Source organism: Salminus brasiliensis, chromosome 2 (assembly GCF_030463535.1).
Source record: "Salminus brasiliensis chromosome 2, fSalBra1.hap2, whole genome shotgun sequence".
Lineage (NCBI taxonomy): Eukaryota > Metazoa > Chordata > Actinopteri > Characiformes > Bryconidae > Salminus > Salminus brasiliensis.
In genome coordinates, this window is record NC_132879.1 from 25,483,378 (window position 1) to 25,506,518 (window position 23,141).

The 23,141-nt window shown below is 39.8% G+C and overlaps 1 protein-coding gene across 1 annotated transcript in view; it reads left to right on the plus strand.

The window, feature by feature from the left end:
• Positions 1 to 23,141, plus strand: part of wwox (WW domain containing oxidoreductase) — a 239,333-nt gene that overhangs the window by 11,378 nt on the left and 204,814 nt on the right. The window contains exon 5 of the mRNA XM_072671844.1: positions 6,635 to 6,741. Coding sequence (XP_072527945.1) covers positions 6,635 to 6,741 — 107 coding nt within the window. The remainder of the gene's footprint in view (positions 1 to 6,634; positions 6,742 to 23,141) is intronic.

The window sequence follows — 23,141 nt, forward strand, 5'->3', positions numbered from 1 at the left end:
GGATGTACAGGGGCACCAGACTCCCCATTTTAACCCCAAAATATATATCGAACACCTGCTGCTCTAGAAAACTTTTATATTCTCACACTTCATCATTTTATATAGTTATTACATCAGTAGTCCGGGTAGTTTCAGCGAGCCGATTGGGGAGGTGCAGGAAAATTGGGCCGCTCGGGCTTATAAACCATGTTCTATACTATTGATTTATTAAGATGTTGTGGATTCTAAATAAACATGGGTAATTTGTGTAGATTTGTGTTGGCCGTTATAAAACGGGTGTACAGAAAGCAGTGGGTTCTGTATGTGTGTATTGGCCAAGGGTAATGTGAAGCAGTGGGCCAGTGGCGCCAAACAGACCATGAAATCACAAAATCAGAGTCTTTAAGTGGAGCTAACTCCCCTGCATTTCACACTGCGTATCATCCAACACCTCAGTGCCAAACTCCTGTGGATTTTGTTCATTTCTTAAATAAATAAGAAGTATTTGTATTTTTAATGTTCTTGTGCAAAAGGGTTATATGTTATGTATGCATTATAATGTCATTGATTATTTATTTATTTATTATTTTATTGTATTTTTTTAATCACCTAGAAAAGAAAGATGAAAAGGTGTCTTCTTACTATTTCTGCTCTTAAACCCGTTTGTCTCAATTTTGTTTTGGCATTTATCTGACATCTTTCAAAGCAGGGAATTTCTAGATGTTGTCTTTGCTTGTGTTGCACACCATCATTTTAATAAAAAAAAATGTACAAAAACACAAAACAAATCATTTTTTTAAAATTTGTTAAAAATCAGTAATTCACTCTTACCAATCCGACTTTACACCTTTTTTTTTTGCATGCTTAGGCATAATATTCAGTAACTACAGGGACTTCTATACAATCATGTGGGGCTATTCTTTGGGTGGGGTTAACAGAGGTTTGGCCTAACAGAGGTTTGGCCATAGGCTGTTTTAAGGGATTGAATCCTTATTATATGTACACACTCGCTCTGAAACTACTGTAGTGCATCCAACAATACAAGACCAGTTTGTTTTGTATTGTAAAAGAAAACAAGGTTGAACGCTCCCTGGTTCCACATGCTGGTTCACTTTTCTGTGGCTATTGTAAACATGAGGTAAAGAGTTTCTGAATGTGTTGCCAGTGGGATGTTGAATATGGTTACAAATAAAGATGCCAGAAAGCATTCTTTGGAGCAATGCCAGATTAAACCACTTTAGATTCCCCAAAGGACCTTTCAGTGGACTCAATTTGTACAACTCAATTGAAGATTCCTCAGGAAACCAAAAGTGCTTCTACTGTGGTGTCATTTCAATGCACCCTTCTTCATGTATCTATTAGAGAGTGTATAGAAAAACATTTAACGGAATTTTCTTAATGTTATGTTGTGTTGTGTGTCATGCTCTCTCACGATCTAGACTAACAGCTATTCTTGGAAAAGAAAAGGGGAAAAAATGCCTGTGTTCAAATCAATCAAAGCAGTCATCAGTTTTCTGTTGTTGAAGTTGGCTTGGTCTTATTCTGTCTGTCCAAAGGCAATGCTACCAGCAGAGACCAGGATGTGGACTGGAACAGAACTCAGTGGAGCAGTAAACCCCCTCAATCTGACCCTTGGGCCCATCTGTGGAACGTCTCGCTCCTTTAGCGTTTCCATCCCAAAATCCACACCACTTTCCTCATATACCAAACAGCAGAAGCAGATACTGCTGATTAACTTGCGCTTTTTGCTGGCTGCTTAGCGCTTCGCCCATCGTTTGTGAAGTCTTTATTGGTTGGTGTACATGCCACCCATTTGTGTACACAAAAGCTGGTAGATGACCCATAACTGACCTTGTGTAGTGTGTGAGGAGGGCTAAAAGGCTGACAGAAAAACAACACAGTGCTGTTGTTTATCTTCATCTACAGCTCACCCTGCTCTGCGTACGCTTTTGTATGACTGGGGCACACACACACACACACACACACACACACACACACACACACACACACACACACTCAAACGCGTGCGCACACACACCACATACACCACATACACCACGTTTCTGTTAGCCCAACAACTGGAGTCGTTATATCCAAATTAATGTCAGGGCCTCTCTATTTTCCATAAATAACACCCAGCAGGTCGCTGCTGTTGTTAAACATGCTCTAATTTGTTCCCCATTATGAAAAACATCAGTGTCGATTAACTCATGTTTCAGGCCCGACAGCCACCGTGCTTTTTCCAAGGTGACGGTGAAAACAAGGCTGCTGATCATCAACAACATTGTTTTTCAGTTTTTTTAACATATCATCGCTCTCTCACATAAACGTGCGCTATACTTCTGTTTTTGTTATTTTTAGCTTTTTAATATAATGTGAATCTGGCTAATTAGCTGATGCATGGACCAATAGAAATGCTCCAGAATGCCGATATCAGAGAATATGATATTTATAAAATATCATATTCTGCTTTGCATAATATCCTAATTATTTTTGTGTTTAAGCATTTTGCATTGTTATACTGTAGGATTTACAGATACTTCTACAGTAATCAGACATTAATACACTATATGTCCAAAGGACATGATATTGTAGACACCTGTTTCATGTTCCTAACAGAATTTGTCCTTCCTTTGCTGCTGAAACAGCATCTAATCACCCTGCAAGGCTGTGAGGATTGTATTGCGTTCAGCAACTCGGAGCATTACTGAGGTCAGATACTGATGTTGGCATTGGCCATGGTAACTTTTTTGGGTTCATGTGCGTCTGCTCCAGAGTGTCCGATTATATTGACACTGTTTTTCTATGCGGATTACATATACTGTGTAAATCTTTTGCTTTGACTTCCACTGAAAGTTAAGCCGCGTTTTTCTTCACCTGTGAAGCCTCCATTGTGAAGATACAATATGGCAATAATATCTTGTGCCAATATTAGAATAAATAGAAATAACACTCAGATACAAAGGCTCTCCTCATGTGAGTCATGGTGGCTTTTACAGTTATCAGGTGAGCTGGTGATCTAGAACCAGGCTTTGTTCTTCAACCAACTAATCAGTTAGCCGTTTTATGGTAATTTACTAAAGGGTACCTTTTTTTTTTTTTTTTTTTGGTTAAATATTATTTGGGTGTCTGTTTCCTGGGATGCCACTTCATTGTACAGATGCACCGTGCTCCTTCCATTACTCCTAATAAGGTGTCATATAATTTAATTCCATGCTTCACTTGTCAGAGAGGAGCTCTTATCCGCCTCCAATTTTGAGTTTTAATGGATATTACTCTTTAGCACTCGCCTCACAATTAGGGCCCCTAGTTTGCCTTTTAATGAAAATCAGATTAAAACTTAATCTAATTAAAGTTCATTTTAATCCACGCTATCGTGCAAACTGTCTGTCGCCTGGAATCTGGGTGCCTCACTGTCAGACTCATTTAGTTTGCATAGAAGTGTAAGGTCAGGCTATCAATCAAGGGTTTTTACTGTGTGTGTGTGTGTGTGTGTGTGTGTGTGTGTGTGTGTGTGTGTGTGTGTGTGTGTGTGTGTGTGTGTGTGTGTGTGTGTGTGTGTGGGAACAAATTGCCCCACTTATGGAGTGTGCTATCGCATGCAAAAAAAACCCTTCCTATTTATAAAAGGCTTCTGACTGTCTGTTTGCACTAGTGGATCCATTTCTTGCTGGAGTTACTTGGATGTACCACGCACGCACACACACACTAGCTGTATTATACTGTATATGAACTTTTCAAAACTTCTTTTGAAGCAGAGGAAAGTGTGAAAAGTGTGACATGCGTGTGGACGTCACTCATAATCGATGGTGGTTGTCAGGTGTCATTTCCAGAGATGCCCTCTGCTGGCTTTTTGGAGAGTGAGGAAGAGAGAGAGGGGAGTGTGAGAAAGAGAGAATAATTGAGTAATGGTTCTGTGTTTGAGACGTGTTGGCCTGTCAGCTCTTTTCTGGGCCATGACAGCGTAATATGTTTTACAAGCAGCATGGCCAGGGGTTATTTCTCTGTCTTGGGGAGCAGAGCGAGCAGCAAGCGTGCGTCTGCTGCACAGGGCACAGCCATGCAGCGCTGCAGCTGAAACAAACACTGCTGGACCTAGTTCCTGAAAAACAAAATGTTTCTCTGATCTGATGATCAGTAGGGCTGAGACCCTCACAGGTTTTGATAATATACCATCATATAAAACCAGTAAATTTAAGTTCTGGTAATGACATTAAATAACGTTTGGTTTCATTAAACCAGAAACACAATGTTACTAATGTTGCTGCTAATACTACTACTACTACTATTATCACTACTACTACTATTAATGATAATAACTAGAGAATTGTATTTCCTGAAGGAAACTCAGATTGGTTTCAAGGCTTAAGTTGTTCTCACTACCAAACAGCTGGTAGGCTGTTGCTACATGTTTTTTTACGTTATTCAGGCTGCTTTCTATGGTGGTTGCTAGGTGGTTAATAGGTGGTTGCTATAGTGTTGCATGGTGGTCACTATGGTATCTCAGTTGGCTGCTATGACGTTGCAAGGTGTGTGCAAGATGGGGCTCTACGGTGTTGCAAGGTGATTGCTATCATGTTGCTTAGTGGTTGCAAGGCAGTTGTTATGGTTTCCCAGTTGGATCCTGTGTCTTAAGTAGTTGTAATAATTATAGTTATTATTATTATTATTATTGTTATTATTATTATTATTATTGTTATTATTATTGTTATTATTGTATTATTAGTGTGAGTGTGTGCAGACTAAGGTTTCTGGTGGACTGTCCATGTGGGTTTCCAAACGGTTCCAAACACACAGTGGGTGAATCTGTAATGCTAAATTACCCCTAGATGTCAATGTGTGAGTGAATGGGTGTGTGTGGCACCCTGTGATGGACTGGCATAGTGTCCAGGGAGTATTCCTGCCTTAGACACAATGATTCTGAGAAGACTTAAAAACAAAAAAACCTATTGCGATCCTGACCAAGAAGAAGGGGAAAAATTATAATCTGAAGTGTAAACAGTAGTGGTGATAATTTCATATTTGAATATATATATATATATATATTTTTTAGTAGTACGGTACTACAATAATCCTAAACACCCCCCCCCCCAAAAAAAAACAAAACAAAACAAAACAAAAACACCCTATTCCTAATGATCACCAAGCCAGCTTAGCCATAAACCACCGCCCCTCACTGTGTGGACAGTAATTTACTGTCAATAGAAATGTTTATGCTGAATCATTCGAGCTTGCAAAATCTGGATTTAATTAGCAAATCAAGGCAACATGGACAAGAACAAGTATCATGAGATTAATGCAGAAAGTGCCCGAATCTGTCTTTTCTGGGTCAGCTGTTGTGGAGGAGGGTTCTAGCTGGCAGTGGCATCCAGCGCAACTTTCTAAAGTCAAGAGTTTAGTTCTCATGCGCTTCAGCTCTGGGTGAAATAAACACCTTTCTCCGTTGTAAATGACCTTTTCCTAAACTTAATTATTAATGTCAGGCTTTCAGTTGTTGGCCAGCGTCTCCAAGCTGAAGCTTTGGCTCGGCATGTCTATTTTCAGCCCCTCATACCTCTAAATCTGATGCCCACTCCGCCTCTTAAACTGCTGATGCCAGCTTTGGAGAAACTTTAAACACACTTTGTGTAATCAAAGGGACAATGCAAAACGGCAGGTCAGCAAAAAAGCAACCCAAACAATACCCCAAGTCCCCCCTAAATATAGCCTTTTTTGGTGCTTTATTTATTTATTTATTTATTTACATTTTTTTTTTTTTTTTTTGTAGCTGAACTTCTTAATGTTCTCTCCCTCTCCCGCACGTAATTAGTTCAGTAATTTTACTAAAGTGTTTCAACCTTTTGGGTTTGAATGACCTATTTAGACTCATGATTTTGGAAATGAATTTCTGCTCGTATCTCTGCTCATGGGCCGGATTTATCTCTGGAGTGATAGTAGGCTGCAGGATGATGAGGCCAGTGCCTATCTGAGACTGTGTGATGGTGGAGAATCCTTATCTTTCCTGCTTTGAAGTGTGCCGTGTCATCGGTTGGGCAAGAGAAGTTTGTCTGTACTAACCACGCGGCCCTGCCGCCTCCGTTTCCTCCATTACAAAATGCTCAGTACGTGAGAAGACGCTGTATTCTTTGAACGCTTTAAATTCTATTACATGTCATTGTTGTTACATCATGTACCTTTTTTTCCCCCCCACAGTAGGGGAATCTCCTGAAAGTGCCCATGGTACCATTTCTAACTTTATCTGTGCTGAAGCTGGCGAGAGCTTCTGCTCCATTAATTCAATCATTTTCATCACTGCAGAGGGAGTTGATTAGGCAGCTGAAAGAGAAGCCCATGGCTGTGTGTGATGGAGAAAAGCTAGGACTGAATTGGAGATATGGCTTTTAGTCCGTGTCCCCCTCTCTGTTCCTCCACTCCATTCAGTCCCAAATAGAGAGTAAGAGAGAAAAAGAGAGAGCGAGAGCATCGATAATGTGAGAGAGCATTGATCGCAGCGTTATCTGAACAAGAAGACTAATCGCAATCATGTCATTTCCTTTCCTCTTTCTCTCTCTCTCTTTCTTTTTTTTCTCTTTTTTTCTCCTTTCTCTCTCTCTCTCTCTCTCTCTCTCTCTCTCTCTCTCTCTCTCTCTTTTTTTCTCTCTCTCTTTCTCTGCAGGTTTTGAGACAGCACGCTCCTTCGCTCTTCATGGTGCTCATGTGATCTTAGCCTGCCGGAATAAAGCTCGCAGCAGTAAAGCAGTTAGTCTGATTCTAGAGGAGTGGGTGAGTGTGAACATACACTTACACTCTTAAATGATCTCGTCACTGTCAGAACAAAACCTTGCATCTCCACGTTTTAAGTTTTTTCACTTTTTGGCCTAATGTGAGTCTGGCAATTGTTCCTTACGTTGTGTCAAAATTTCCTGATGAATGAACCGAAAGCTTCTTTTAGAGAAGCTTAAAATATGACTGGAATAAAATAATTTCTTTCTTCATTGATGTCTTAACATTGAGAAAAACGGTTTTGCTGTTTTGGAGATTTAAAGGTTTGGCTCTGACATTGCTGATATGTTAATAATTTGTTAATATGTTAATACATGTTAATAATGCACTTTTTGAGTGGTCACTTTTAACATACTTTGTGTGGGTCAAAAAATCACAACATATATCTGACACGGATATGTAGAACACACTGGTATTGACTAACAATAAATGTGTCCCTACCTGGACAGGTGTTAATAAAAATATACACACACAGTTTTATTTTTAACACATATGTTTAGAGAGGATACACAACACATGTTTAAATATTTCAAGATTTATTTTAGTTGCAGTGTTAACTTCTGAGAGCTGTGAAATTCTCAGGTCTTGTCTCAGGTTTTCCTGGGACAGGAATCCTGTAAACTATATTTCGCTGTGGGTTCATGCAGTAATTGCATTTTGGGGGGGGGGTTTATTTCCCCATCTTTTACCTTCAGTAGCAGGGGTGGAATTGACCATACTTTTCCAGACTTTTCTGGAGCATTCACAGTTGAGGTCCAGACTAGGAAAATTGTAAGCTGGTGCAGATACCAGTGCTTTTGGGTTCTAACTGATTAAGCTAAATCACCTGAATTATTTTTGTAGGGTTACAAATGCAGAAAGCAAATTCTGCATCCTAACTGGGCATACCCAGTTTATATACTACAAGCTGGTAATTCAACAAATACATACCATAAGAAATGTTAGGGTATTCAAAATGTTGTAGTGATGAAGTAGTGGCTAACACCACTTAGGAACTATGCTGTCACCATAAAAACCTGTGCAAGGCTGCCTACTGGTGGCATACCCTTGGTAGTTACCCCAGTTTTGCTCTGAAGTACTAAATAACTTAAAAACTCCAGTGTTGGAATTGAAGTTGTAGTTTTTGCAAGCAAACATTTGAAGGATAATTCTATCTCACTTGACTCTCACTAAAATAAAGAGAGAAATACAGATCATGCTAGATCATGACACCACTTTCTAGGTGATTGTATATTTACATTGCGGGGCCTAATAATGGCCTAATGAGGGGCAGTCTCTGCCTAATGACTAGAGAAGGTCCCCTGGTGCAGCATTCAGAGAGCAGGCCACCTAGCCCCCAATTGCTTCCTGGGTGCTGCATTTTGTGTGTGTGTGTGTGTGTGTGTGTGTGTGTGTGTGTGTGTGTGTGTGTGTGTGTGTGTGTGTGTGTGTGTGTTGCCACAATAGGTTCAATGTGGAGAATAAATTCCATAAAGGATAATCTTAATGTTACCAGTAATCCTGTAAGATATTTAAAGCAGAGTTAAGATTAGTAATAGTTGAAGAATATTAATGAGTTTGAAGCTTCGGGTCTAACCTAACTGCCGTCTGTCTTTATAGCCTTCCTTCCTAAAAATAATCCTAGCGAATATGCTGTTGCAGGCTTTTGCTAAAGCACACAGGCTTTAACAGGCTTTTAACAGCCAATGAATTGTGCTAGCCAGTGCAGCCCAACACATTTTTGGCTTCTCTACAAATAGTGAATCTGTTTGTAGATGTTTAGCTTTTAGTGGTATGTGATTAATAAGGGGCTGCTAAAGCTGCTCCACTGAAGCGGTGTGAGCCTCTCCAGTCTGCGCTGAGGCAGATCTCTCTGATAGCCTGTGTTATTAGTGGGAGGAGAGAGCGAGGGCCGTCTGATAATTAACTCTGATTATTGCACTAATATTGTGGCACTCCTGACGCTCCCCTAGATTTATGACTGTGGGAAAATAAACAAATGAAATGTAGGTGCTGGAGCAGAAAGAATAAGCTATTACCAGCGCTGTAATTACAGCCGTCCCGAGACTGTGAATTAGTTGATTAATTACAGGATGCCGATAGATTACAGGGGAATCTAAAGCGCTTTAAAGCGGCTGAAATATCTAATTGAACAAAGGCCCTTCTCTGCACTGGATAATTCGTCAGCTCCGACAGCTTCAAATCACGGCATGTTTTAATAAATGTAGCTGAACTGCTCCGAGGTGTTTTACTCTCACGCATACACACACACACACACACACACACACACACACACACACACACACACACACTCGCACATGCACAGACACAATCTCACACACACACCTATTCCACTACAATACACTAGTGGAGTAACAGTCAGTGTTGTAGATTCTGAAGCAGCATCAACATTTTAATGAACGTTGTAATTATTATATCTGTTCAAATTCTTCCCTCAGGCTTGTGAGTAGTTTTTGAGGACGAACTGTAACATTTACAAAATAATTTTTCCTTCATTTAATCATTTTCTGCTCGTTCAGAACGTGAGGGAGTCACATGGGCTATCATCTTGAAGAATGAGTGGATAAATAATGTCAAAAGAAGAGCTGATCACGTTAAGATTCTCATTTTCTGATTAAGAAATGTGGGATTTGATTTGACTCCTATATCACAGGCATTCCGGGATGAGTAATGAGAGCAGTAATATCGGAGTGAATCTCCTCGGCTGGAGACGTACTCGTACACTTCAGCAACGATATTAATAGAGTCGGGAAAGGACGGGATGAAGGAAATTAATCGTTAAAATGATGGATGAACTCGCAGAGTCTTCCCACGCTCGTGTTAAGGTTATTTTGATAAAGACGTATATTTTGAAGTCTCCTGGACATAAGGTTGGCATGTGTGCTTCCTGGGTCAACTAGAATTCCGCGTGGACCGGTTTGAGTGTTGAGAGTGCGCTGGCCTTGATAATCTTTAACCCTTAGTCAAGTGATCAGGTCACTTAACGGCATGGCTAAACCCAAGCACGAGACGTTAGTTTGTGCTTAGTGCTGCAGTTTCTGCAAATACTGCAGATTGATATTACATGACAAATTGTGTTTGAAGAATAAATAAAAAAAAGGAATGTTACAGTTTAACTTAAAAATATAGTCTTCTCAGTGAATAATCTTTGTTTAAATGTGACATAGAAAGCATGTGTTAAGTATTTTAAATCATTTTTTAATGTAAAATTAGTATGTACCTAGCTTGGGCTAAAAAAAATGCCCAGCCAATTTACAACCCTGTTATTTTGCTCCGAATGAAACATGTTCATTTTTCTTTTATTATGGAAAAAAAGATGAGCTCTGCTTTTTTTGGCTGGTGACAGGGACCACTATAACAAGGACATTGTAATCCTTACCAGATAGTGTTGCTGTGCTCTGTGTCCTCTTCGTGCGGTGTATGTGTGTGTGGTTAGCAAGCTAAGGAGAATGTAGCTGGTTGGCTAAAAGGTTAGCTTTTAGCCTATCCGCCCTGGATAGGGTTTGGCTTTCACATGCAGCACTGTGCTTTTTAGTTCCCCTTCTGATGTGTGGTTAGCTCTAGTCAGAGGAAATCCAGTTTGTATTTCAGAGAGCAGACATTGGAGAGAAAAGATGGTAAAAGCTGATCGCCTAGCACAACATGTGTTCTTATACCTAGCAGAAACCTTACAGACAACTGACAACTTATAGCGTCTGACTGGATTGCCTTCACCTTTAACAAAATGTTGACAAAATGCTGGAATCTAAAACGTTGTTGAATAATTAATGTATTCATTTTTATTACTTGTTTTTATATTTTAAAAATCAATACCAAGAACTAATAATAAAAAAAGAAAAAGAAAATACACACACACAGAGTTTGGACAGAATTTCGCATATGTACAAAGCCTAGCAAGGTCTAACAAAGTCTAACATGGTCTAATCACTGCTTTCAAGGTTAAAATCATATGCTTTTTTTGATCAGCCTTCATGGTTCATCCTCTTTTGGTATATTTTTAGTGCAGACAGGTTGCATGGTCTTTAGGGTGCTCTGCAGTTCCTCGCCTTCATGCAAACTTGCTTACTAATCACACTACATCCCCCCTCCTCCCTCTGCACATGCTTACTAATGACAGCATAGCAGCTTACATCTGTAAAAGTGCAGTGTCACGCTGACTCGGCCTGGTCGGACACCGAAGCGCACACATACTCGCTTGCGCACACACACACACACACACACACACACACACACACACACACACACTTTGTTGAGGTATGTTCTGAATGGTTGTGTTATGGCCTCTCTGACTTTAACCTTTACCTTTGTGGCATGGCTCGTCCGTCTCTGCTGGCCTGATGCTCTGTGATTATCTGTAGTGAGAGGAGTTCCCACATCCTCTGGGTTATCTGCGGTCAGAAATGCTTGAGGTTTGTCGAGGGGTTTGTTCTGAGGTCAATGTGACGTGCATCTATCACCTCAGTCTACAATTCTATGTGTTGTTCTTCTTATGTGATGTGATGTGATGTGATGTGATGGAATATCAACCTTTTGTTGGTTTTGTTGGTTTGACAATTTTATCAATATTTTGTTATTGTGATGCAAGCGAGCGTATCATCGGTGCCTAAAGAATACTGACTAATTATACATTTCATTATAGATAGTGTAATTAGATGATTATATAAATACAATTTACTGTATCTCAGAGTATTTGAATAGTAGTTTTCTAAGACTCTGATACTACTCATGTATTTTGTCTGCATGTCAATTTTGCAAAAAATAGTGTATAGCATGATGTCATATATATATATATATATATATATATATATATATATATATATATATATATATATATATATATATATATATATATTTGTTTCCCCCCCCCCTCTTGTATAGATTATGTAAAAAATTCTGGAGCATCTATTAAACTTCTCTTAAGCTGTTTTTATTTTCTATGGCATTGCCCCAAAGAACATGGTATGGCCATAGTCCTGCACGTATACATATATATAATTGGCATAAGCCTGTATGTGGATGCAAACCTAACTTTGCTAAGTTTGCTGAACTGCATATGTTTAAATGGAGCTGATTCAAGCTAACAGTACTAGCAGTTCATGTGGCAGGTGGAGCTAATTCAAATGGAGCTTATTCTAGCAATGAGTGCACAGGCACGGGTTTAATATGGCAGACCCATTGCTTTTGGTTTTCCATGTGAAACTCTTGCTGTGTACAATTACGAGGGTGTTGTACAATCAGAGCACTGTTAGTGGTGTTTATGGGGTTGGGCAGGCTGGGATTTTATAGTGTGCAATGAGGCTACTACGAGAGAGGGTAAGGAGTGAATTGGCAGATGTGCATTAGAAAAGTACGAGTGGCCCAGAATACGACTTCAGAGAGGTGGGGATGGGGGTGCTGATGCTGAGGACACTTTGGGACCGCCTTGAATGCATATTTAATGTTTCTGATACTACTGTGGAAGTAATTATTCTGTAAATAATAATTATATAATTATCTGCAGAAGGTTTTTCATCATAGAGAAGAACCATTCAACTTGGGAAATCCCTTTTTTCCCATTCAAATGGTTCTTTAAATTGTCATGGTTTTAAATCTCTAGTCATTTTAACTCGACACTTAACCCTAACCATGTTTTTACCTTTTTAGGGTTAGGGTTAGGATTTAGGGTTGATTTTAAGGGTAAGGATAGGGTTAGGGCTTGGTGTAGGGTTACATTCAGTCATTTACATTCAACTTAGATTTCAGTTGCATTTAATAGATATTCGTTTGAATGTTATTTGAATGTTAGGTGAGCATGTACGAGGCATCTATAATGGACCACTCAAGTAAAGTGAGATATCTTTAGATATTGTATGTATACATATACATATATATTACTTTTTTTATCGGTATTACAGTACGTTAGACACAGAGCATAGCCACACATTTTTGACATGTTATATGCTAATTAATTAAGAAACAAACAACAACAAAATTACCAACATGGGCAGGATTACGTCGATGAGAGGTTCGGAAGGTCATTTTCGTTTAATTATCGATTAATTGCCCAGCCCTACTTACTTGGTCTGCTTACACTTAATATTCCCGCTTCCTAAGGGCAGCTGTTGTCGTAAATGAGGGTCAAGCTGATGGTTAACAGTCAGAATGATGTGTGTGTATTGAATATGCGTGCATGTGCTTATGTATGTGTGTTTGTGTGTATGTGAGTCTGCGTGCCTGTGAGTATCTGTGTGATTTAGTTTTCTTGATTGCCTGTAAAATTCTGCTTATCTCTGATTCATGGTCCCCTGAGAGTGGTTTAATAGAGTCTCGAGGGGGATGCATTTCTGATCAAGGCCTGTCGCTGTTGACCAGAATAACTTAGCTGCATTTTTTTGCTCCTCTTAAAACGTGTTTGCCTTTTTTCTGCTGGTGTCAAAATGCTAATGAGGCACTTTGTAATCGTGTTAATTGCCCACCTAGCCTCGCGTTACCATATATTCATTGTTTTTGCAGAACTCTATTTACAATCGAGAGGGAAATTAACATGGCTGGTGTCGGCTAAGGATGCGTTGCGTTGTTAGGGTGTGCTTTGGAACCAATTAGGGTGAACCCTCCTCTCCACAGAGGTTTATTGAGAGAGCGAGTAGAGAAAGGCTCAACCTTGTAATGTGTAAAAAGCACATTAACATTGAGGCAGACAGACAGGCCAGTGTAATTAGATAAGTGACCATATTTAACTTTCCACATGCAATGCTGTCTGCTCTTGTCAAGCATGGCTCTTTATTCACAACCGAAAAGTGGAGATGCTTTCTCCTCTGGATGCAGCAGCCTAATGAGCTATTAACAAACAGATTGCTGGGTTGCTTTTAATTGCTGTGGTACGTTTTATTTTCACTGTAGTGCGTTGCTTCCCTTCCCTCATGATCAATTTAGAAAATATACTGTGATATATAATTGAGTAGAGCTTGAGCTTTGAAGAGAGAGAGAGAGAGAGAGAGAGAGAGAGGGGTAAGGAGAGACCGAGACCAATAGAATGAAAGTGTGCAATGTTGAACGGACTGAAACACTAAAATGAACAGTAAATACTTCACTCATGTAAAATAGTGTCAGATTCACCAGGACAGTGTGGATGAAGTCACTGTCGTTGGATTATGTTGGTGTGTACTTCATTCCCTTTACCTGTTAAAACAGTGGATTATTACAGTGGGTTGTCATTATGCGTGATGCCTTCCATTAAGGGCATCTGTTGGCTGATTTAACAGAACTGGCAATTAGCATTCTCCTCCAGGCGTGTTAGGCTGTACAGTGACGTTGTATGAGTGGCAGCTGGGAAATATACGCTAGCTTTTTCCCTAACAGTAATAGAGCATTAGGGCCCCGATTGGTCCAGCGGAATAAGGCGCTGTCACTATGACTAGAGAATCGCTACTCCGAATCCCAGTCATGCTGCTAGCCGTTGGCAGCCGGGGCCCTGAGAGAGCACAGTTGGGATTTCTCCCCACATCACTACTAATAGGTAGATGGCACTTTCTCCCTATACTGCAGTGCAATGCTGGCTGGCACTGGCGTTGAGTACATGGCACTTATAGCGGAGTGTGTTGGTTGCCTTGTTCAGAAAAAGAGTAATGGAGCATTCGCAATATTTAAAAACATTTTCATGATGCACTATTTGTATTGCTGTATTTTTGACCTGCAGACAAAAAGCACCAGTTACAACAGATTTAAAAACTATTATATGTATACTCATTATATTCTCTTTGTACAAAATATGCTGCATCTCATCAGCTTAAAAAGAGAAAGGCTCTTTGTAATGAATTGGGATCCTGTCACCCACATGGTGTGATTGCTCACTGGCTGGTTTTGGTGTTACCAGCCACCATGGAGTTTGGAGTGTGTACACACTGAACACTCTTTCTCTACCAGTTAAGATGACCTTAACACTACAACGCTTTGGGACATGTGTAGTAGTAATATTTAGAACGCTGTAAAATAATTGTCAGCATATTTTTTTTTTTACATACAGAATATTAAAATTTGAAATCTGAAAAATATGTGAACTGTGCATGATGGCATACATAGACATACATCCAGACACTACTTATTACATTTTCAGTAGAATTTTGAATTGTGTATTTTTACACCCCTATTAAACAGATAATTATGGTTGTGATTTATCATGTAATGCAATTGTGTTGTTCCCAAAACACTCAGAATATGAAATATAGCAAGTTATTTTTGTTCATAAAGTTCCCAAAATTATTACTCTCCTTGACTGCTAGTGTAGTTGCGGTATGAGAAGATGCAGTATCTTTCAGGTCCTTAGCCCAGTCCCGTTGTATTAACTGCCCGCTTGTGCACCACAGCAGTACACTGGCTGAATGAGCACTGGACTAGAGCGCTCTAGTCCGAGTCAAATGGAAAATAGCCCGGTCCATGAAGGTGCTGCCTAATGCACGTGTGCTCCTGAGCCTGGTTCACACAGCACACTGCTTACAGAGTCGGATGAGTTTGGAAGAGCAGCCTCGGAGCATGCGTGTGCTAACGTCCTGTGTCATGTTGACGCGCGGCTCCGGATGGTGGCCTTGATTGTGGCTGAAGGTTGGTGGATGGAGAAAGAAAGTGACAAGTCTGGAATGCTGACCACGGCTATTGCTGGACACCCTGGGGCCAAGGCACACTGCTCTTTTTGAGGCTGCCAGAACCCCTCGCAATCTGTGTGTGTGTGTGTGTGTGTGTGTGTGTGTGTGTGTGTGTGTGTGTGTGTGTGTGTGTGTAAGGGACACTTGGAGGGAAATATTATTGCCCTTTTCTGAGACAAAGAAGTCAGCTTCTCACTTCAAAGGAAATATAGAATTTGAACTTTTTCCCCGTTTTTGCAAATTGCAGGAACGTTATTTCCAGTATATCTAGGTGCTGTTTTTGTTATTTCCTATTGTTGCTGTTGTTATTTCCTATTTACATAAACAAGATATGAATAGCACTCCAATTTGCTCAGTGTGTATCGTCCCTGTTCCCTGCAGAGAGTACTTATAAACCTGTTGGAAAGAATGATTTCCAGCTTTTTCCTCCTATTCCCCAGATGAAAGATGGCTCTGCTAGCTGTTTCTCTATCAGTAGCGGCTCTATACTCTAGAGGAGCTGCAGTGGCTTTCATAATACATTCTCATTCTCCTGTACTTTACCTTTTCCCCTCCATAAAAGTCTCGGGTGGCTGATTTGGATTGAATAAGAGATGGAGATCCCAGCTAGTCTCTCTTCGGGCCTCTGTCTTATACTGATACACACACACACCCTTTATTAGGAGCTACTTTGATAGAGAACTCTATCTTACTATTCAAGTGGTAAACTCTCTGTATAGGATGTCTACTGTGTACGACAGACTGCTGTAGTAAGTATTAAAGTAAGTATCATTTATTTACAATGTATTTATAAATAGATATTTTACATATTATTATATATAAATGTTCTAGTGCTAAGAACCAGGGCTCTCCTCCACCCTGCATGCATTTCCCGTGGCTGGGATGCATTCAGGGTGGAGGATTTGCTCACATTTTATTTATATTTCAAATCTCAAAAGACATGAGCAGCTTCACTGGTTATTTAAATGGTCATCTTTTGTGTGGTAGGTGTTGCAACCCCTGCCTGCCAACACCTATCCAACACTGTAAAATTGCCTAGCATGAATCATTTATCTTCAGAACACTCTTTGACGTTGTTTGCTTCTCGATGAGTGAATCATGATGAAAAATTGGTGAAATTCCCCTGCAAGCATGAACATCTCGCTGGCATACTGTATGTCCTGACTGTGTGAATTCGAGTGGCTAAAATCTGATGAAGAGATTCGCCTGAACTATATATGCTGGATCTGCAGTTTTTGACAATTTGTCGCTCATAAATGTTTCATATTTCCTCATGAGGTCAGTTGCCATCGGTAATCTTGCAGGAGTTAGACCTGTTCATAATGGGTGCAATATGTGAAGACTGGCTGTGAGTATCTGTCTCTTTGTAGTTTGAACTATATTAGCCCTCTCTTTAGAAGTGGTAAATATGGTCAGCCCTCAGTATGCACTCCTAATGACCAGGAAAGGTTAAAGGTTAAGCAGATTAAGCTTCTTTCAACTAGCCGTTAGTCCTTTTCATTCATTAATTCGCTATAATGCACATGGGCTTCAGGTGGGGTTGGACAGTATTGATAACATTCAGTACTGAAATACCAGACAGTAACCAACCCTTATATTTTCCATATTCTACAAGTTTTACAAATACAAATGTTACACATACACATATACAAGTGTTCTTTTTAAGCAGTCTAAAGCAACTAGACGATGACCTGCATTGACGCTTGCTGTCAGGCCTGGAAAACTATGTGTAAAGCACACAAAATAGAATTTAAAACAAACTAAAACATCTATTTTATGGCCAGTGTGTCATGGTAATAAGGCTAATTTTCTATTCACTGTATTGCTAAAATGTTGCTAAATTATTGATAAATCTGAAAAGCAATGTGACCAATAACCTTTAAAGGCCTTAAATATCAGCACAGCAAAAACAGCAGTGTTGAATGTCCAGTGTAACCTACTCTAGAGTTGTGTAGTGTTTATTTATTTCATTGCTGTAAACGTTCTCAACACTGATGAGCAAAACAGCAGGATGAGTTTAATTAGCTTAGGCTCCTCCCACAATCCTCACACCTTTCCCATTGGCTTCTGGCACCACCTATTTGCATACTGGGTGGGTCTTTTTTTCCTCTTATTAACCATAATCCTCCCTCACTCCCCCCTTATTCACTTACCCCCCCCCCCCAGGCTACCTCCATGGGTGTGTGTGTGTGTGTGTGTGTATATATTATATTATATATATATATATATATATATATATATATATATATATATATATATATATATATATATATATATATATATATATATAATGTGTGTGTTCTGTATTTTGGTGTAGCTACTTGACCTCAGTGTTTATAGTTATAAGAGCAAGTTTCCACCTTCCCTGCAGGCTGTTATACTGCAGGGTTAAACCAGAACCTTTGGTAAAGATTGTGAACGTTGACATGCAATTTAGTACAAGACTGTAGTATCTAAAGTGAGCAATTACATTTCTAACACTGACAAATAGTGTGAAATTAACTCTAGCCAATGAGGAATGTATAAACACTTTAAAATGAACTTCAAAATGAAGACTTAAAGAGTTGATTTAACACTAACGATACCTGTATGTTTGCCTCTGCATGCCACCTCAGTGGATTTGGCACGAAGCAATCAGTGTGTGACTGAAGACCAATAGCTTATAACATATGATGTTGCATTATTGGTTTAGAGATTGCAGCCAGTCCGCTAGTAGCACACAAAAACAGAAAGGTCAGATTAGACTGAGCTTGAAACCATCTAAGATTTGCAAGACAGTTCTTTGGACAGATGTAAAAAAGACTAAATATGTAGAAAGAAAGATAGCCTGCCACACATGGTGGAGGTACTGTTACGGGCATGTATGGCTGGATCACTGGTGTTTGTGGATGATGTGACTATTGATGGATTTAGCAGGATGTGTATAGGGTTGTGCTCAGATTCACTCCAATACTGCAAAATGATGTTTCACAGTACAGATGAATAATGATCCAAAACTTTACTCCAAAAGCAACCCAAGAACATCTTAAGGCAAAGATATTGTTTTTGTCCTCAAAGCTTTTTTGAGCAGCTTTTCACTTAGTGAAGACAACACTGAATGTACAAAGACCTACAAGCAACTGAGGCAAAGGTTGAGGCGAAGATTAAACTCGGATCAGAAGTTGTATCTTGATGTAGTGCCTTAAGACATCACTTTGTTGTCTAGATGAATATGTGTGTGCTTTATTTAATGGCTGGAATAACAGAATACACTTGTCCAATAGGAACCTGAGAAGAGTATAGAAGGAATTACTAAGGAAAGGCCCTGAGCCCCGCTGGAGTCTCTGACCTCAGGCAAAGCAATCAGCAGCCAGGGGGGAAGGCTTGTGTTTCTGATCTGCTCAAAGAAGAGGTTTACAGCTTCATTTGCCTGGCAGACTCGCATACATATTTAGCAGACTGTAAACATGGGGGGTTCCAGAATCAGTAAGAAGCTCAATATATCACTGAGCTTACAAGATAATCCAAGTACCATTACAATAGTGGCAAGCAAGGAAGAAGTAGATTAGAAACACGTATTTTTACAGCTCTATGAATCAGGTAGATTAAAAGGAGGTTTAATTGAAGGGCTGTTTCTGCTTTCAGTAGACTGTGTGCACCCATGCGCAGTTTTATTTATTTATTTTTATTATGGCTAATTTTCTATTGCCTTAGTTCTTCACATTTGAAATTGTGATATTTTTTATGTCCTTTTGTTCGAAGCCTTTGTAAACGGCATTGCATTTTTAGCCCCAACAAAAAAGACATGCAAAGAAATTTACATTTGGGGTTCTAAAACTATGGATATGTCATAGAATGCAATTACTTTATAAGTTGTTCTTTGGTATACAAATAATGAGACTGTGGTCAGACACAGTTTTATTTACAACCTTGTTATTTTTACCTCTTTTTGTAGTACGCTTGTGGAAACAAATGATGAGCTCTGCTCTGATTGGCTGGTTTATGTCACCATGTCTGCTCACAAAAGCTGCATAGCATACTATAGCATAGCTTTGGTTTTAGTAGTGTAACAAAAACAATGTAATTTTTTTTGCAATTGTTCCCAAGTCTTTTCTATTCCCAAGTTTGGATGTCCTTGGTGTGGTTAGCTAACTGAAGAGATTGTAGCTGGTTAGCTAGCTGGTCTAGCACCTGCTAGCTACCACGGTTTTGGTTTCCCCTTGCAGTGCGATCCTTTAAATTTTCCCTTTCTGATGTGTTGGTAGTTGGCACTTGTCTGAGGTAGTCCCATTTGTTCAGTTTGAAGGAAGCAGACATTGCATATAATAAAAGGTAAAAAAAAACATCTCATGACGGTCGGCTAGGGAATTAGCATAGCATGGATACTCTTACGCTTCCCTGACATTGCCAACCTCTCAGTATTTAGCTACACTAAAGACTACAGTTTTCTATTTTAGGACACCTTTAAGATAAAAAAACAATATGTCGGTAAGTCAAACAACAAGAAGAAGAACCTGCAAGAAGCTTTAGCTGGGTAGCAAAAGTTCTACTGTGCAGCATTGTAGAGTGTTCAGAACTTAACCTGCTACCCTGATCATCAGAGGCAGAGCTACAGTAGGCAATATATCTAGATAAGCCAAATGCATTTTTCTTAAAAAGTGCTGTAAACTGACAGTCAAACTAAAGCTCTTTGGACACAATCTCCAAGCAGCAGCAATATATGAAAAGAATCTCTTGCCTACTGTTAAAAATGGGGGGTGAATATGTTCTGCTTGGGGTTTGTTTGGTAGCCAGAGTCGCAGAACGCACTGCAGTAGATTCTACTAAAGCAAATACTAGAAGCAAATATTTAGGGCAATGATCCAAAACAAGCCTCCAAATCCACCATGAACTAATTCAAGAAACTTAAGCCAAAGCTTTTGGAATGGCCAAGACCAACCTTTGAATATATGCAAATGTATGGGTAGATCTTCAACATGCTATGCAGCAAGATGCCCCAAAAACAAAATAACTGTCCATTATCAATATTTAAAATCTAGCTCTTAAAGTTCTGAAGAGCTCTATGATGGCACTTTGAATTCTGAAGTTCTTTTATTGTTTTCCTTTAGCTATTTAAAGCAGCTGCCTTCCTGAAAGCTGGGAGAGCAAAGCACTTTTATTATTAAGGCTTTACTGTGTGTTTGACAGTCGTTTCAGTGCTGTGAAGCTCCTCGTAAGAAGTGAATTCATTATGTCAACTAAAACAGTGTTTGTTTTTAAGTTGAGTCAATAACGTTGCTGAGATTTCTGGGCCCCAGTTTATTAAATCGTATAAATCGAATCATCTCGCACCTCTGAAGCGATGGAGATGTGTTTGTTATTAATTCATGGTGAATAATTTCAACACGTGCCGTGCTGCAGCTGTACGATGTCGTATCATTAATCAGAGGCGCTTTAGCCCGGCCTGTGCGTGCGTCATCACGCAAACCGTAAACATGAGATTACATTTACATATTTAACCCGGGAAGCACTGAGCTCCAGCTTGTTTAAAGGAATCAGGTTGTAAATTTATACATTACAGTTTTCCCCTGCCCTTCACTTGTCCTTGCTCATAACGTAAGCGTAAAGAACAAGACTAGTGTGACACCCGGCTGGATACTTTGGCTTGTTTAGACACATAAAGTAAGCACGCATGCTAGTCTTTTTGAAGTGCATTGCATTTCAGTCGACTGGACAGGTTCCGTTGAGTAACTGCAAGGGTTTGTGGGAAGTGCAGTTAGCGACCCTTTCAGCAATCGCCCAACGAAACACACACACACACACACACACACACATACACACACACACACACACCAGTACGCAGTGCAGCTTAACGGACTGTGTGCTCAGGGAGCTGGGCTGCTGCTGGGCTGGGACTCTGTCTTAATCTATCCATTCCCCTCTCCACTAACACGCACATTAAAGCAATATTGCCCTCCTGTCCCCAGCAGACCACGGACACAATAACTGAGCTCACTGCTAGGAAAACACACCCAAACACTTCTGACACCTCTGGGCTCCCTCACTGCACCCTGGGTACACCGCTACACGGCCACAGGTCAGGGTAGAGGGGAAAGTTTCTTTTCGTTTTTTTTTTTTCCCTCCCACCTTTCTCTTTTTTTTTCTGGTTTTTACCCACCTCCATCCTGGAGACAAAATGAGGGCTTAACCTGTAATGTGCTATACAGGTCCCCTGGTGGCTGTTGAGCTTTTAGTGGTGGGAAATTAGAGAGCTGCTGGCCAGGCTTGGCCTGTCTGGACGCAAGCTGAGAACGAGCCCCTTTCTGTTTGACTGCACTGCGGAGACAATTGCTGCTAGCCTTCAGATTAGTGTGCAATGTTCCTGCCATGATCTGATGGGGTGATATTAGGCCTTACTACTGGACCTCTTATTTTGAGGTGTTTTGTAATGTGTTTTTTTTATAACCTTATTGTTGTTTTAGTCCAGCAGAGCGACAATTTCTGTACTGTGCGCATGTCTTAGACCTTCTGAATAAGCTAAAGCTACTGGCCCCTTAATGTTTGTCTACCCAAAAAAGGGCCTCATTCACTTATATTGTTCAAAGAATTTGTGTTATTAAGAGAAAGTCTTTACAAAAAGTCTGTGACCGATTTAGGATCGGTTTCACAGATCTGCTCTTATATTCATAAATCCCATTCTTGTAAATTCAACAAATCTCTAATAGAAAAACTGGTGCATGTCAGAATGTTCACAAAAACTCTGTAAGTGGATTTTAAGAAGGAATTTCTTTAAAGAACAGTCAGTGAATAAAGCCTCAGTGTTTGTAACAGATATTTATGTGAAGAACTAGAGCTGGGCGATATGGAACAATTTTATATCATGATATTTAAAGACACTTTTTACAATATACAATATTTATCACAATATTTTCTCACATAGACAAAATACACCAACAGCGTAAAATATATTTTTAAAACTGCAATCCAAATACTCTCCCATACTAAGTACCGTGACTTTTACTCAGAATATGCTTCTCTCCATTGGATTAAATATTTACATCAAGTGATGGTTCTTTTAACCTTTAAAAGGTTCACACTCACACATCTCCGTTACAAACATGTTTTTTAGTATGACATCGCTCAAAGAACCCTTTGTAGCACTTTTATTGTGTAAGAGTGTAGCTTAGCCTTTTCGCAACTAAGCCCAGCGTTGTGTAGCTAATGTCTAATACCTTATTGGAGGTGGAAAATGACAAACCCATCACATAAGCTGACAAGAAAGTCCTTATTGCATCAGTATTGATTTGTATTCATTTGTAAGTTAAAAGCTAAGATCGGCTAAAACCGCTTTAAACACTTTTTTCCTGATACCTAAAGATGTGTGTACAGTCCTGGAAACATGACCTAATTGGAAAGTTCCAGTAATTTAAATATTAGCTCATTTGTACCTGTAAGCATACAAGTTTCCATACTTTCTATATGTGTTAAAACAAAGCTTCATGCCTGCCTGCTTCCAACAGCGTTGATGGAGTTATTTATTTCCCGTTAGCCGGTTCCTTCTTCTGCTGTTCTCGCTCCTCTCTCTTGTGAAGAGCTGACACATGCTAATGGGTGTTTCCTCTTCTCAGTGATGTCGGCCTGGTGGGAGAGCTTCACCCTGACCGGCTGAGCTGTCCATCCTGGCCCTGAAATAAAGCGGGCTAATTTGTCCTCCCCCCTTGGCTTCCTGGCTGAAGCTCTGCCCAACTCGTGGGTGTGTGTGTCTGCAATGCTCCCATTAATTCTTCACCGGGGCTGTGATGGATAGTTGGTGTTTACTCACTG